We start from the raw sequence: 16,369 nt of genomic DNA, 5'->3' as shown, positions 1-16,369 counted from the left end.
AAGTTCATCACTCTAAGAGCCTCGAACAAAGCCTTGGTGGAAAGGTTGTTTTGCTACAATACAAAGCAGGAAGCGGTAACTCCATTCAAAACGTGTTCAGTTTTCCAGTAAGCATCAGTTTCAGGTGTAACCTGTGAATAATCTTCTGCGCAAGAGAGAAAAACAACATGATCTTTGCTGAGGTTTAGTTCACAGGGTAGGTTCTACAGCACAGGTTTTTCCACCTTGTGTCTGTATCTGTTACAGAAGGTTACTCCATGCTTATTTATCAATGGTAATTTTTACTTGCTGACTAAGACCAGGTCCCATGAAGTGCAAACTGATGGATCAAAATAGATCACAAAATTTAAGCTGTGAAGGGACTGGGTAGCCATTTTGGTGGTGGCAGCCATCTTGGGGCAGAATAGATTCAAAATAGCTGAATTTTCAGAAATTACTAGTATTTTGCAAATGTGATATTTTTAAGATAATCTTTCCAACTGTCAGCCACTCCACTAGCATATGAGGAAGGGCATAGCTACTTACTACACCACGACATGTAACCGTAACAGGAAACCTTTTCTGCTGCACATTTTGCTCATAGCTCACAAAACCCCAGAGATTTAAAAAATAAAATAAGCTACTAGTAGAACCTCCTTTTCAAAGCCATGATGTAAATCAAGAACATACAGTGTAGGAATGCCCACTCTTGAGATCTCACTGCAAGTTTAATATCTGATGAAGTCTGAAAATTATAAGTACTTACATACAGAGAGGCAGAGACTATAAAAGCACACAAGCACATCACCTTTGAGTAGAAGAACACTGAGCCTTATTTGACATGTAAGCCAACTGCTTGATTTGGGAATGTTGTGTTTGTGATTTATTTCCCACACGAGTGACTTTTACCAGGACCTCATTGCACTGGCCACTGCTCATTTTTGGAGCTTTGACCCTGAAGGCATACTAAGGTATTCGCAAGGAAGAGGGGAGCTGATAGTAAGGAAGGATGACGGAAGCGGACAGTAGAAGGAAGGTTTCTACTGCACTTTGGAAGCAGCACTTGATGTGGAATGCGCAGGAAAGGGACCTGGTCACAAGAGAAGGGCAAAGTACCCATTAGAAAACTTTTTCAGGCAATTTTACTTTCCACTGCTGGAGGTGAAGAAAGGCTGGAGTGACCAGAAAGTGGGATGACAGTAGAGCAAATGTGCACGAATCCTCAAGGTTTAAGTACAACCTCGAAACAAGATTGATGAGCACGGCTCACAGATTAGAAACGGGGGTAAACGATAGCAACCTTAAGAGACTGGAGACAGCACGGAGCAAGCAACAGGATCCGAGTGTGATGCTGAGCGGGCACCTCGCTGCTGCTGCTGCTGGCACCGCGATTTATGACCACCCCCTACGACAGGGGGGAAATCGCGCCGGGTGCTGAGCGGTGAGGGAGAGGAAGCGGCGGGGACAGGCGCTATGCACCAGCGCGGGGCTGGTGCCGGTAAAGTTTGGGCAAGCAAAGGTCACAGACACGACACGAGGCAGCAGCGCTGGAAAGTGACTCAGCCGGCCGAGACATCCGCCGGGGCTTCCCGGCGGGGCGGTGTGAGGGGGCGCGGGCTGTCCCCAGCCTCGGAGGCTGCGGTCCTCTCCTTTCCTTTCTGATATCCGTGAGCCGCGCTCACGGGTTCGGCGCGTCAGCCAGCGGCATCCTTTGGGAATGCGGGTGCGCCTGTGATTTATACCCACCAGTAGAGTCTTTTACCACTCGGGATCTCACCACCGCGGAGCTTTGCCCCTGAAGATGTACTGAGGCACCCATAAGGAAGAGGGGAGCTGATACTCGGTAAGGAAGGGTGAGGGAATTGTGGAAGCAAGGATGCGGCGATTGCTCCAGTGCACCCCGGAAGCATCACTCTGTGTGGGACACGCAGGAAAGGGATCTGGTCACAAGGGAAGGGCGAAGCACCCATGAGGAAAACTTATGTTGGCCATTTCATTTTTCACCGCTGAAGATGGAGAGAGGCTGGAGTGACCTCCAGCGGCTGAGCTCCCGCGCCGGAGCGGAGCAACAGGCGGAGTGGCGGGGACGGACCGACGGCCGGCCCGGAGGCTCGGGGCGTTCCCGCCCCCCGGGACCGTTACGGCCGTTGCGCCTCTCCCGCTCTCGGGCCGATTCAAACTCGGCAGCGGCGCCGAGCGGGAGCGGGAGCGCGGCCCCTCCCGGTGCCCGCCAATCCTCTCACCTCCCTCCTTGCCGTCTCCCCTCCCTCTCCCCCCTTCTCCACGTGAGGCGGCCGGAGAGTTTCAAGCCTCCCCGGCGCGGCGCGGCCCCGGGCCCGGCCCCGCCGTGCGGAGCTGTGGGGGGGGCCGGGGCGGGAGGGGCGCGAGGGGCGGGAGGGGGTTGGGGCGGGAGCGCGGGGAGCGCGAGCCCCCCGTCCCCCCGCGCGGGCAGCGCGAGAACAAAGAGTTCTGCCCACCCCTCTCTGCCCCCCCCCGCACGTGGGGAGCCGGGCCACGCCCCTCGCCCCGCCTCCCGCCGCACCCGATTGGCCCGGCGAGGCCCCGGCCGCGTCCGCCCGTCCAATGGGGGCGGCGCTCGGCGCTCGCCAATGAGCGCGATGGCGATTGGGCCGGCGCGTTTGGCGCTCGGTCCGGGAGGGTGAATCCGGCGGGCGGCGGGAGGGGAGGGCGCGGGAGAGCGGGAGCGCCGGGCGGAGCTGGCGGCGCCACCGGCACCGGCGGCAGCGGCACCGGCGGCGCGGAGCCCGGGCGGCGGGGGGGCGGGTGAGTGACAGAGCGACACCTCGCGGGCTCGAGGCGGCGGCGGCGGCGGCACCGGGAGCGGCTATTTATACCCGGGTCCTTTGTCATGGGGGAGGGGAGCAGGGGAGGGGGCGGCAGCGAGCGAGGGAGGGATGGATGGGGGCGACGGCGGCTCCTGAGGAGCAGCCTCCCCCCCGTCCCCTTCCGTCGGGGCGCCGGCGGGAAGACACGCGCGCTCCCGGCCGGTGACAGCTGGAGGGGGGAGACATGGAGTCTGGAGTGCCCTTTGTCTAAGTTGGCTCCGTCCAGCCCCGCCGGCGGCTCCCATCCCCGCCCGGCAGGGCGCAGCCCCGGGCCGGGGGCGAGCTCGCCGCCGCTCCTCTGAAGGACGGGGGGCGGCTGGCGGGAGGGAGAGCGGGGAGAGGGGGTAGACCCGTCGCTTCCCTTCCCCTCCTCCCCACTCCTGCCGGCGGCACGCGGCGGCTCCGGCGGCGGCTCGGCGCGGCAGGCGGGAGGCGTGTGTGTGAGCGGGGGAAACCCGTGTTCCTGCGGCGGGGAGCGCGGCGCCGAGCTTGCCCCGCTCCTCCCGAGAGACTGGGACAGGTCCGCCCGGGTCCCGGAAGCCGGGGCGATCCGGGCAGGCAGGCTGGGAGCGCCCCGGGCCGCCCGCCCGCACCTCGGGACACGGGGGCTGGGCGGGGGGCTCCCGGCCCTGGCTTTGGAGAGCTCCGGGTTCAGGGAGCCGGTTCAGGAGGGGCGAGTGGGTAAGGCAGTCTGGCGGCGGCTCCGGCGAACTTCCCAGTCGTGAAGGGCACCGTGCGATCCCGATCTTCTAGACCGCCGCAAAAAAGTTCATAAGGAGCTGGAAAGTCTGGTGTTTCGGATCTGATGCGGTGCGGAGCACTCTTTAAAAGTGGGGTGTCTGGGGAGGTGCGAAGGAGGGCACTGACTCGGCAAAGCCGTCTCTGAGCAACAAATGTGAGGTTGGATAAAGAAATAGGTGTGTTGTGGCATCACGCACGTGTATTTGACATTGTCACGTATTCATGGTGATTCGCGAAGTGTTACTTACACAAAAGAAAAGGAGTGCCTGTGTAGATGTGGCAGGAAGGGGATAATAAACTTCTACATTATTCAAGATACTTATTTCTAACTTACAAAAGCACTACACTGATTTTATTGGAACAAGAGAAAAGTTTTTTTGTTTTTTAAAGCTGGAAGTAAAGATTCTCAGTCTCTCTGACAAGAAACATTTAACAATTTGAAGAAGGTAATTTAATTATTGCAGGTTAAGAGTGTCTTTGCTGAAGTCTACCAACTGTAGTTTCAGCTATTGTGAGTTTGGTTCTTACTAATACAGATTTCAGTGAAGAGTTTTTACCAGCAGATTTAGTGTAATCTTCACTTCTAAATTGGGATTTTTCTCATAGATATGTTCATCTTTTTATAGGGGTTGGCACATTGAGATTCTTTATGCGACTTATAAAAAATTTAAAGGTCGTTCTTTGTTTGTCCCCAGTGTCTATATCAAATTGAGAGTCCGGGGAATGTTTATTTGTGGTAACAATAAAGCATCTTCAGAAGGGTGAGTATTACTTGTACATAGTGTACTATAACTAGTCTCACCATAGACTATTAACATTTAAATATTTAAGAGCTATGAAGTCTTTCAGAAAATGTGTTTCTAGTGTTTTAGGACTCAAAAGTTTTGTGTGACATGTGAGTGTTTTTGAGAGCTAGTACTTTATCAAGTACTGGCTATTTCATAAAAAACATTACGTTTCATGTTGTGTAGTTTCCTTTACAAAAGACAAAAAAAAATAGCAAAAATATTTTTTTCCTTCCTCTGTCTCCATGAGAAATGAAAGTAACAATTAAAGTTAAACAACCTGTGGAGAAATCTGTGTCAGTAAAATGTTCCGTGAGATGCCAACTGCTATTTTTGTCTGGAACTTTGGAAGGATTCAAGATTTTAACTTATGAGGAAAATTGGGGAAAAATTTAATTTTTACTTTTCAGGTTTTTTTTATTTTAATACGTAATCTCACCTTGAAAAGTGTCAAATACTGAAAATCCACACCATCAAAAAGTCATAAAGTGTTTCTGCTCACTTTAAAATGAGCTAAAGCAGTGGTGTGTAAACTCAGGCCAGAGACTTGAAATTCAAGCTCAGTTTTTTTTTCCCCCCCCCTGCTGTGTTTTTTTCCTTTCTTGCTAGAATTGCCAACAGGCTGAAATATGGTGATTTCTTTGAAGATATGCTTTTAATTTTTTTTTTTTGTTAGTTCCATAGCATTGCAGCATTCAGAGGTGAAATGTACGTATTCCCACACTACTTCTTACCTACAAAGAAACTTCTGCTTAGGGAGAAGGGAGTTTTTGTAGTGCATTATTGAATGCATGAGCTGTATTATATATAGGGAGAGTGCAAGCTAATGGCCACCTTTCTGTAAAGCAGCTTATGTCAGAATAAGCCACGTCTAGAATCTAGTGCAGTCCAACAGTGTTCCCAGGAAAGTTGATGCACTTTAAAACTCCTCTCAAAATTAGTCAAAAAAAAAGTGTTCTGTCACCATTCACAAGATAATTCAGCTTCTTTAGCTGTATAGATCATGCATGCATTTTAATAAGTTCGCGGCTATAATGTTAAAACTGCAAACCAATTTTAGATAACAGTACTGTATTCATGTGATTGAACAGTGAGAGTGATTTCTAAAAATGGCTGCAATACTGATAGAAGGCACACTTAATAAATGTCTGATTTACGTTGTGTTCGAGCAAAAGTGCTGTGGAAAACTTCAGTGTTGGCTGTAATCTGAAAGTTCTGTAATTCTACAGTTAGTGCTTATAGATGCATCTTTGCTGACTTGTAGAGAAGTATCTGTGAATCTTAAGAGGGAATAACATTTTTCCCAGCAGTGATGCTGAAAATCTCATGAACAGAATCTGGCTTTTGCTAAGCAAGGAAGTTCACTGAGTTGAATTGGTAATTTTTGCGGTATTACTTATCCACTCAAAATTCAACTTACCAGATTTTTAAAAAAGTGGAGGAAATGGACTGCATACTGTAAATACAACTCATAATGATTTGATGTTTGAATAATACTTACATTAGGAAACAAGACCACTGATAACAGAAGCTGTAGGATGGTAACAGAAGATTTATTTTAATGTTAAAGCTGCTACCAACCTTCTGTTCATGCTGTCAGCGAGGTCCATGGAGAGCAATGCTGGGCTCATTGAAATGGTATCTGATTTAAGAGAGCATCTGTAAATGTATCTATCTATAAATGTGTCTATACATTTAACATCTCAATATGACCTGTACAACTTTTCTAGAGTGGATAAGTCAATCTTTAAATGGACGAGTTGCTCTAGCACTGGCATAATTTAAGTAGTAATTTCAGAAAAGCAGCTACATCTGCGAGGGGGAAGGGTGAGGCAGACTAAAATCTTGTATAAAGTGTATCCAAACTGGTAAAATCTTGTATAAAATGTATGCAAAACATAGAGGGGGTGCTTCACAGGGGAGTAATGAAAACACCAATTACAAGTTATTAGAGTGCTTGGATTTTCTTTTTAGCTCAAAGTAAAAGTGCAAGAGTTTTGTTGAGCTAAAGATTAAAAGGAAAACAATATACAGAATTATTAAGTAGGTATTGTATCCATTTTCACAGAGATCAGTTAAAGACTTTGGAATGATGCTATGCATATCTAATTGTGGATGAGGCGAAACTGAGAATGAAATTTGTTGAAGGAGGGAATAGGTTCTGTGGAGCTCCAAGCAAGAAACAATGAAATTTTCTAAAACATGTGACTTTCTGTAACTGATAATAGTAGGCAGTTTAATTGTCAGTCTTTTTCTAGTTGTATGCCTTGATTTCCACTATGATGGATCAGACTGTGGACTTGAGGTCTGGAACCTCAATGAAAGTGATAAAACTACATCCAGTGTAATTGTCAGAATATGTATTCTGAATTAAAAAGATAAAGTAATACTAGTAAACTTGGGTAGAGGCAACTCTTAAGGAGAAGAGTGAAAAGTATAATTTGCATTTACTATTGGCAAATTAATCTTCTTTTAAAAAACAGTAAAAAAAAAGAAACGAATTCTTAAATATTTAATGAATTATTTAGCCACAGGCTTGTAAATTGATTGTAATTTAAAAAATACTGAGAGAGAAGAGAATGTGTGTTAGTGTTTCTGCTGTGTCCAGAAAAAATTGTAAACAAACAACACCCATGCCCCCAAATTAATGTGGGTCACACTCTTTATTTTAGGAATCTTTTGGCTACCTGGCTGAAGTCTGGATTATGGGATTTTTCATTTATTTTGCCTCTGCTCTGTTTGTGAAAATCTACTGTTGTCTTGGAATGATTTAAAATGCATACTCTGCTTCCTATCTAGTGGTAAAATCAGTAGTACTTTTAAGGTGAGAAGGCCATTTGGAAATTTAGATAGATACTGCACGTGATCTGAATGCTGTGGATAAAAATAACAGTGTAACGATGTGAGTGGATCAGCACTGTTGTCATTTGCTTGAAAATGTGATGTACTTCCAAAGCTTCTAATTGGGATATATACGATTTCATTAAAAAATGAGGTAAAACTGACACCTCACTGTGTGCAAATAAAGAATTCCCTGACACACAATTACAGAATACTCCAGAATTTGCTATTAGTTTTCTTTTTCTGTATGTGCATATGGTGCCTGCTTAAATAACGTTGTGTGTGTAATTATGCAAGCAAAGTAGTACAAATTGCAATTCCACATCCTAGGCTTTCTAAGATATGAAGTGAAAATAAATCTTTACAGGAGGGTATGATTTCTTTATACTTTAAAATTGTCTTTTAATCTAGAACCAGGCCTATTTCCCCGTCAGTTTTTTATTGTATCTGGCTCCTTTCCATTCTGCCTTTTACGTGGTTAGTTCAGTTTTTCCTGCCATGCATTCTCTTCTCACAGCCTGCATGTTCAGTTTAAATCCCAAAGCCATCAGATGTAATTTAAAGAAACAAAGTATTTGAAAGGAAGGAAACTCAAACCTTACGGTTCATTTATAATTTTAATTTTTTTTAATGTGAACTGGTTTCCTTTGCATGCTTCTTGGTGTGAGTGGATCTGGCAAGCTTTATGTTTTTGGTGTGTAGTTGTCTGATTTCGTTTCTTACTAATAAGATAAAAAATTCTAGATTTGTAACTCATTTTGCTGCTTCAGTCAGAAATCATGGGGATATAGATATAGATATAGATTCTTAAATTTACCTGAGAAATTGTACCATGGCAAATGGATTAAAGTCATTATTCTAATATCTTTTTCAGTGATACAGTTTATAGTCAGGACATCATAAATTTTGTCCTTTGTGATAACTTCTTCCTATTGTATGTCCACTACTTGTGCCATGTTTCTAGTGAGTATTTATTGCTAATGTGTTTAGTGCAAGTTAAATCGACTAATTATTGGGAGAAGAGTTTGAAATATGTTGTTTCATTCTTAAGGCAGTTTATCCATTACTGGTGTTCAGCACGTGGTTGCTTTGAAACTGGGAGATGTAATCAATCCCAAGACCTAACTATTTGCAGTTCTCTTCCATAGCCTAAAGGAAATGTTTTCTTTTTCACTGGAAGGTGGTAGTTTTTTGTTTGTATGTTGGGGTTTTTGTTTTGTTTTGGCTTTTTTGTTTGTTTGTTTTTTAAGATAAACTGTTTATTGTTAGTTTTCTCCATTAAATCAAGCTTCTGGAAAAGTAGTATCTATGTTTTTTCCCTTTATAAGCAACATTAATGTACTGGTGGATTAATCCTCATATACCTTAAAGAATAGGGATGCTGTACATTAGACCCAGTTTAATGTAAAAATCTTTAAAATGAGAGTTTTGTAAATTATTCTTACGGTTGCTTTCATCATTTGAAGCTCAGTTTGCAGTTTTTTTGAGGCAACTGGCAAATACCAGTTCAGCTTCAAAGTTTGCCAAACTGTTCTACAATAAATTCTGCATACATGGAAGGGTAATGTCTGAATTTCAAAGTTTAGGCTATTTGCCTATGAAGGGAAAGAGTAGGGAATAACTGTTTAACTGCTGACTTGTTGTGTGTCAAGGTTTTTTCTGTATGGAGTGCGTGTTGCTTTTACATGCATGGTTTGAACTGAAGAACCTGTGGCTATTTTAGTTTTTAGACTATAAAAGGTGTGTCCACAAAACAAGTTAAGGAGGAATAGTCAGTGCACTTCAAATTCACATCCTAAATTATTTTGCCTGTGGAGACATGTCTGAAGTGTTCCCAGCAAGTGTTACTTTTTCTGCCAGATTTATCCAGGATATCAAAAAGCTAAATTTTTAAGAGATGGAGGTGTTAGGCAACAGAGGTTGACTGGAATTTGCGTGGGAGTCATCTAACTTCTCTGGGTTCTGTGAATGGGTGTGAAGAGAGAAATTTGGAGGTACACATTTGAACAATTCAAAGATGAATTTCAAGTTTTATGCATGAAACTTTACTTTCTCTAGACAAATAGCCAGGCTTGGTCTGATGTGAGAAATGTGCAATGGTTTTAATGGTGACTTGTAAAAAGTATAGTAAAAACTGGACTTGAAACTTCTTGTTGTTGTTCTGCTGTTTAGGGTTTTAAAATGTATTATTTGTTTTTTGAGCCAAATAGTCTTACTCATGCATGCAAATATAGTTTAAAGTATTTATACATGCAGATATCCAAGTGAAAAGTAAATAGTTGCATTACCTGCTGCACTTCAATCTGCTGATGTTGCCCAAACTGAAGGGAGATGACAAGTCGATTTCAGTTACTGCCAGTTTTGGTTTAGTCTTAATAACAAAATACTTAGTTATGATCTCCCTGTTCTCTATTCCCCCTCCCCCACCCAAGTGGACGAGTACTTGAACTTCTTATTTTTATTTCCAAACCGGTATTTTTCTAAAAGTATCAAATGTTGAAATGTACTGGAAGAAAGTGGTAATATTGGGAATTTAGTAACTTTTTTCTGTGAAGTGGGTCACTCTTACTCCTTACATGGTATTCAGTAATGATTTCATGTCTGTTTTTGTTTCTCTAAATCCTGAAGTAGGGATACAGAGATTTTTTTTTTTTTTGAAGGAAAGAGTAGTTTGAAAGTCGCAGGCTTGCATATACAGACTAATGGAATACTCCAGTAAGGATTTATCTCTTTGTTTTAAAGACTGTTTGAAAACAAATGATACTGTGTTACTTTTTTTATTCTACTGTTGTATTTGTTTAAGGAAATATATTAGAAATCTAATTATTAGTATTGAAATCTTATTTTCTTAATAACAGGCATAACTTTTTTATTTTTCTGTACTGAAGAGAATGAAACTGAGAAGCACCCATAGCACTATTTCTTGATAAGTATATGTTCTAAATGAAGGACTCCCACAAAATGAGATAGTGTGAAAATAAATCCCAAAGGCAGTACAATTAGGAGAAAAGAAGTCATCAAACTGATGACTTCCTTTTTTATGTCTCATAGAAAATCAGAAATAAGCTTGATTTCTGGAACAGTTCTGTTGTTGGATCTTGCTCAGGTACTTTATGTTTAATCAACGTATAGTTACTGCCAAAAACTTCTAAAATGATGAGGGGGGGTTGCCAGGACCAATTTTTTTAATTATTTAAATTTCCTGAAGCAGGTTGATTGAAATTAGTTTAGATATTAAGAAACACATACAATTTTGACTGTATTGTTTGAAGTACTTCTGGAAGATCAAGAGTTACTTATAAACTCTGAGTTGCAAAGTTTTTAATATGCTGGCAGATAGGGCAAGGGATATTGAATACTGGCAGTTGCTTTGCTTTTTTAGTCTTCTAACCCAGAAAAATAAAAGATTCTCATTTAAAACCAGCAAGAAGATAAATTAAGATTTCTCATGTTTTTCCAGGAGGGAAAAGGGAGTGAAGCACCATTTCTTTTTCTTTAATATCCACGAGCTACTTGACTCCTCATTCTTCCCTTTCTTTCTTCCTTGTCCTTGGGAGTTCTGAATATCTGCCTGGTCAGTGTATAATGGTGGTAGAAACTCCTGAGAAGAATTTTAAAGCAACATAGTGTTAAACTACCTGTGTGAATGAACTATTAGGGGAGAAGGCAAGAAATAAAATACTATGGGAGGCAAACTAATATTTATATTTAAAAACATCAAATGGAGAACATGGTTGAAGAGAATGTGAATTCTGTGAGCCTGAGAGCTGACATGTTTCCTTCCTGTCTTGTGTGTCAGTAACTGAACTGCTCTGACTTACTATGTGAGGTGAGCATTTCAAATCATAAGTGGTATGAACTGAGCACATCCAGAAATTGATCTGCCGACACAGGCATTTAGTACTGTCATAAGGAGCTGAAAATTGAATGCCTAAGGCCGTAGTTCACTGTGTCCTTAGGTGGGGCCAAAGTGGCTGGATGCTCATTTTTCTTCACTCAAAAGCAACAAGATACTTTCAGCCAGAGGACTTCCTTGCTTCTGTCAATGTCTGGCTGCAGAAATGCTCATGCTCTCAGGAGGGAAATGATAGCACAGGTGCAGGGACAAGTGGCAAGTAAAAGTGCTTCTTCTTGTAGCAATGCCAGCATAAAGTAGGGGTGAGGCTTGAAAGTCAGAGCCATCTGGTCCTCCACGCAGTTTTTGTCTGGTATATATGGGCAGTAATGAGAAACTGTGTTTGAAGAGGTTAATTTAACTGTTAAAAACAGACTGGAAACAATAATGGATGAAAGAAAGTGCATGTTGTGATCAACGCAAGCCGAAGTCAGGGTTAAATATGGGGAGGGGAAACAGGTGCTCCTAACAAATCTGGACCAAGGGTTAGAATTCCTAATATCTGAGATAGGAACATTTCCTAGCAATATCTAGGCATACAATGCAGGATTTAGCTGCTTTAAAGAACTGTATGTAATTATGTTACATACTGGAGCAGAGAACAGTGACAATGAGTCTGCCTAACTGTGGTTAGCTGCAATGGCATTGCTTGAGTAGGGACTGCTGTCTGTTGACACATCAGTCTGCAGCCCTAAATGGTGTTTCTCCCTAGTAATTTTTTTCTTTTTAATGACTTCCCTGATTTTTAATTACTTTTGTTCTTTATAAAATATGTGCTCACGCTGAAGCTTTTCATGATACCAGAGCACTTGTAGTCCTTCATGAAACTTTCAGAAAATACACGTAACTTAGTGACCTGTAAGCCATTGAGGGAATTCTGTTACATTGCTTAGCTCGGATCCAAGGTATTGCTTCTGTTATAATATTTTAATGACCACTCTAGTGGTAACTAGTTTTAGTTTGGGGAATAATACTGCAAATAAAAAAATAGTCTTTGCAGTTAATAAGTTAGTTTCGTAGTAACACTACTACAAATAAGGAGTTTCATTGGATTAAGTGTGTCATGAACCTGTACTCGTAGTTCACTGATAGCCTCTCATACATAGTGTAAGAAAAAAGGGTGTGCATAGTCATTTTGTTTATGATAGATCAAGGTAGCACATGATGACTAGGTGTGAGCTTGCCACAAAATGGTCCAAAAAACACCATGTTTGGGAAGAAATAATTGAGAAGGCACATCTTTCAAGTTTCAGGGAGGAAAGTCATAGAGTAGTTGCGTATTGCGAACATGAGTACCATTTGACATGCTTAATGATTTCTTCTAGAATATGTTTAGGAATGGGGAAAAAAAAGAAAGTGGAAAAAAAACCCCCAAACCCAAAACACAACTAACAATTTAACGTTCCAGGGTGGAGATCAGGCTCCTAGTCTCAAGCATGCCAAGTTACAAGGTAAGGCTGTAGTGCCTTAAATGGCAGAAAGTGAAAGGTCTGAAAAGAGTGACACTTCAAAGGTATGAAGTGTTGGGCTATAAGAGAAGCAGAAGCCCACTAGGATAAGAAGACACCTAATTTGAAAAAAACAGCCCTTTAATTTTTTTCATTTATTTTAAACATAATGTTAGGTCTAAGCACTCTAGTTAGACTACTTTCTTAATTAGTGAAGAGCTTTCAGATCTGTCTTTTTTAATTACAGTTTTTAAGACATAGAACTGAAGGTTCTAACTGTACTGTTAACCAGACAAGGTGTCTTTCAAATGAACAAACACATGGAACAGTAGTGGGAAGGAGTGAGTGAGCTACCTAGTTGATGGCGTTGTAAAAGGAGACTAACGTAACAAATGTTTCTACTGATTATAACAGTCAGTGATTGCACACCAAACTGAAGAGTTCAGTCTGATTAAGCTCTTAATCATTTTAATTCACAAATTATTGTTCCTTTATTAGTAATGTTGTTTTTCACAATGTACCTGTAGCTGATTGAAATCCTGAGTGTTAGGATGCAGTAGTGATTGTTTTCACCTTTTGAAATATTAAACTGGAATTTATAAGGCAAGTAAATTGCATAGCATGAGCTTTAAGAACACTGTGATCCTTGGTTTTGGTATAGTGGGCCCAGCTGAGAGTTGTATTGACTTGTAAAATAGTTTAGGTTGGTGAGTACATTTAGAAATCATGTGATCCGGTCTCCCACTTGGGTAAGGCCAACACTGAAATTGTGTTTTCCAGACCACTTTTAAAACGTTTTCGAGAAGGGAGATTCTAATGCCTCTCTGCTTAATACATACCTATAATGGACCACACTCACTGCGAAAAATTTTCTTCCTATATGGAAATGAAATCCCTTGCTGAGTCTTGTCGGTTACCTCTTGTACATTCCTTTTAGGATAGATTAGCATGTCTCAGTAGAAGGGCTAGAACAGTGCTCAAATTCTGTGATTGTCCGGGTTTAGCTCAGATTTGTGTAGAAAAACATGCTGTTTAGGTAATTAATTCTTTTGTGTAGTGGTAGAAATGCTTGGAGTAACTCGTCCAATTTTGATAAGACCCAGGAACAGATAAAAACATGACATGTTCTTAAGAGTGTGTTTAGGAGGCTGGAAGCCTACCTGCAGTATTCTAAAAGAATATTGATAAGAATAAATAGAACGTGCCTGAAGCCTTAGATTTGTGCTAATACTCCTTGATGATTGATTTGAACATACCCAGTTGTTATGAATGGCTGTAGTGGGAGGTGTGAGGAAGAACTGAATTAAACGAACCTCCACTACCTTAGCTTTTCATTTGTCTTGTCTGGCAACTACAGTAGACAAGTTACAAATGGTTGCTGCTATTGTTTGCCACTCAGTACATCTTTTCAGAGCAATGTTTAGTTGATCAAGAGATAGCAGGAAACAGCTTCTTGAAAGCTACTCTGCAGAAGTAGTTAACACATTAACTGCTTTGACTGTGCAAAGTCTTGTAAAGAACAAAAAACCGACAAGGTGTGAAGAGTGTGTTTTATATGGTATGGAAGATAAGTGTTCTAGTCTAAGGCAAGTGCATGATACACCGTAATGGTTTGCTAACATCGAAGGGGAGATGGTTTTGTTGCTTTCTCTTTACTCTGGTTTCATTGTTCCTCTTCTTCCTTGCCATCTTAGGTGTTTATCTTGCCAGCATGAACACTTGTGGTCCAGTTAGGACACTGCTTCATTTGAGTGCAGAAAAGATATGAGTTGATGTAACTGATCAACTCAATTAAATTTATCATATTTGCCGTGTAAAATCTGTCTGAGATGCTGTAGTGTAGACAGACAATGAAGAGAGGAAATTAATGCCATTTTAAGATCCCACTTCCTTTCCCAGTCCTAGCTGAGAAGTACACTAGGGTGTATTTGTTATCAGCTTCCAAGAGCAAACAGGTAAGTGAATGTGCTGCTTAGTTTTTGTTAAGTTGAAATGTTCTTCCAAGCTAAATTCTGCTAGGTAACTGCTAACACTAGTAACCATTCATTACATCAAGCAGGAGAAAGCACACTGGCCTTGTGGAAGCAAAATCTTTGGGTTGTTGGTACATAAGCAACCCCACAATGTTGTAGTGACTAGGCTGCTTTTAAAAGGGATGCTACTAACTGAAATGTGTATTAGTGTTGCAAATAGAAGTTGCAGGTAACTAGCTGTCACAATAATAGGAGCTTAATCGTGATGAGACTGTTCATAGCATGCCTATTTATAGCTGCAGACCTTCTGCCTTTGGTGTTACCATATTGCCTGGAAAGCCTATTATAGCTACTATCAGTCTCTTTGGTGGTAGGGCTAACAGTAAAATATCTTGAATATATGTGGTTGTTACTGTGAAACAGGCACTTCTACTTGCAAGCCAGAGGTTTTCTGCTTACTTGAAGAGGAGGAAGAGGAAAAATTCTGAAATTTAGTTGATTTCACACAGTCATTGTTCCTTAGTTTTGGGTTGGCATTGGTACATCTGAGGCTGTTGGTGGTTCTCATCCTTACATCAAATTTGTTAAAGTTAATAGTTTTGTCTTTGACAATAGCTTATATAAGTTCCATCTCTTGACTAATCAAGAACATTCTTGCAGAACATGTAATCTTGTTAGAGTTGATCATGAGTGTTTTGTTAACCTACATCATTCGCAGCCACTGAAGCCTGTCAGGGTGAGGAAGCATAGGTGAGTCGTATGGAGTTACCTGCTTAGGTCAGTTCATGAACCAATCTTTTTCCTTTACATACTGCCAGAGAGAGCCCAGTAGAGGTTAAACCCCTGTCCCTTGTGTGCATTCAAGAATTCATGGCTTGAACAAATTTGTGGCTGCTGAACAAACCAGCATGTGGAGCTGATTTTGTTGAAAAATGGTGTTTTAAAACCAAGTATATTCATTTTCTGGGCTGTTCAGACAGATTTTTTTTTTTTTTCCCCTGACCTAGTTTGATTACAGAACCATAAGCACTTAAGCTCTTACAGGAGAGAAAGATGTGTAGAAGTGGAAATGAGTGACCACTTACACAGTGGACAGATGATGTCTTCTCCAGGTAAAACTGACACCAAATAGCATTTGAGGAAGATAGTTGAACTGATGGCAGCATTTGATGTAAGTTATCTCTCAAAATTTATACTGCTTTTAATGATATAGTACTTCAGCTTATAGAATATCAACATGAGGTAAATTTTTAAACATATATAAGTATTTTTATGTACTTCTTGTTTTAAAATCGGTTGAACTGCACTACTAAGTTAAAATACTTCATTTCTATAATATAAAATAATAAAAAACACACCACAGTTTACTCCCATCTATTTTTCTGTGACTATTATTCTAAAAGATTTAATGTACTATAGTTGTTTTTGTAGTGAAATATTATTGGTAAACTATGTTAATATTTCCTATGTTGTATTTCAGAGATAGAGATTTTTGTTAGTTCGTCTGGTTTGGTATCTGAAATATCCAAACTGACACTGGCCTTGGGAATATTTTTCTTCCCATGGAAATGAGAATGTGGTATTTTATATAGATAAGTTTAAAAGAAAACCATGTTTTGTTTTGCTTTAGAAACTCCTGAAAGCAGAGTAGCAACTACAAAGCTTCTAGGCATAGTTTTGTGTGTCTCTGCTAACAGCACAGGTAAAAAGCCCTTTGAAGTTCTGTGAGTGTCATTCTTCCCCCCACACCTACATAACTTAATGTGGAAAACGTTAACAGCTCTGAAGTCACAAGAGTGAAGAATTTTTCTTGCTTAGCCATAGAGAATATTACTGTTTCTTTACCATATTTTTTCCCCAG

General features: G+C 41.4%; 1 protein-coding gene across 4 annotated transcripts in view; it reads left to right on the top strand.

Moving 5' to 3' along the window:
• The first annotated feature begins 1,711 nt into the window (after nt 1-1,711).
• The window catches only part of EZH2 (enhancer of zeste 2 polycomb repressive complex 2 subunit), a 51,208-nt gene continuing 36,550 nt past the window's right edge, over nt 1,712-16,369 (top strand). For 2 of the 4 annotated variants that reach the window (XM_050318116.1, XM_050318107.1), the window contains exons 1-2: nt 3,579-3,635; nt 4,262-4,327. In XM_050318116.1, the coding sequence (XP_050174073.1) occupies nt 3,631-3,635; nt 4,262-4,327 (71 nt within the window). In that variant the 5' untranslated portion in view covers nt 3,579-3,630. Of the gene's footprint in view, nt 1,823-3,577; nt 3,636-4,261; nt 4,328-16,369 lie in introns of those variants that run through there. The other 2 variants (XM_050318125.1, XM_050318135.1) reach the window with 2 other exon arrangements.

Source organism: Myiozetetes cayanensis, unplaced genomic scaffold (assembly GCF_022539395.1).
Source record: "Myiozetetes cayanensis isolate MyiCay16 unplaced genomic scaffold, myiCay2020 scf1, whole genome shotgun sequence".
NCBI lineage: Eukaryota > Metazoa > Chordata > Aves > Passeriformes > Tyrannidae > Myiozetetes > Myiozetetes cayanensis.
Note: the sequence above shows the minus strand (reverse complement) of the source record. Positions and strands in the feature narration are given on the sequence as shown.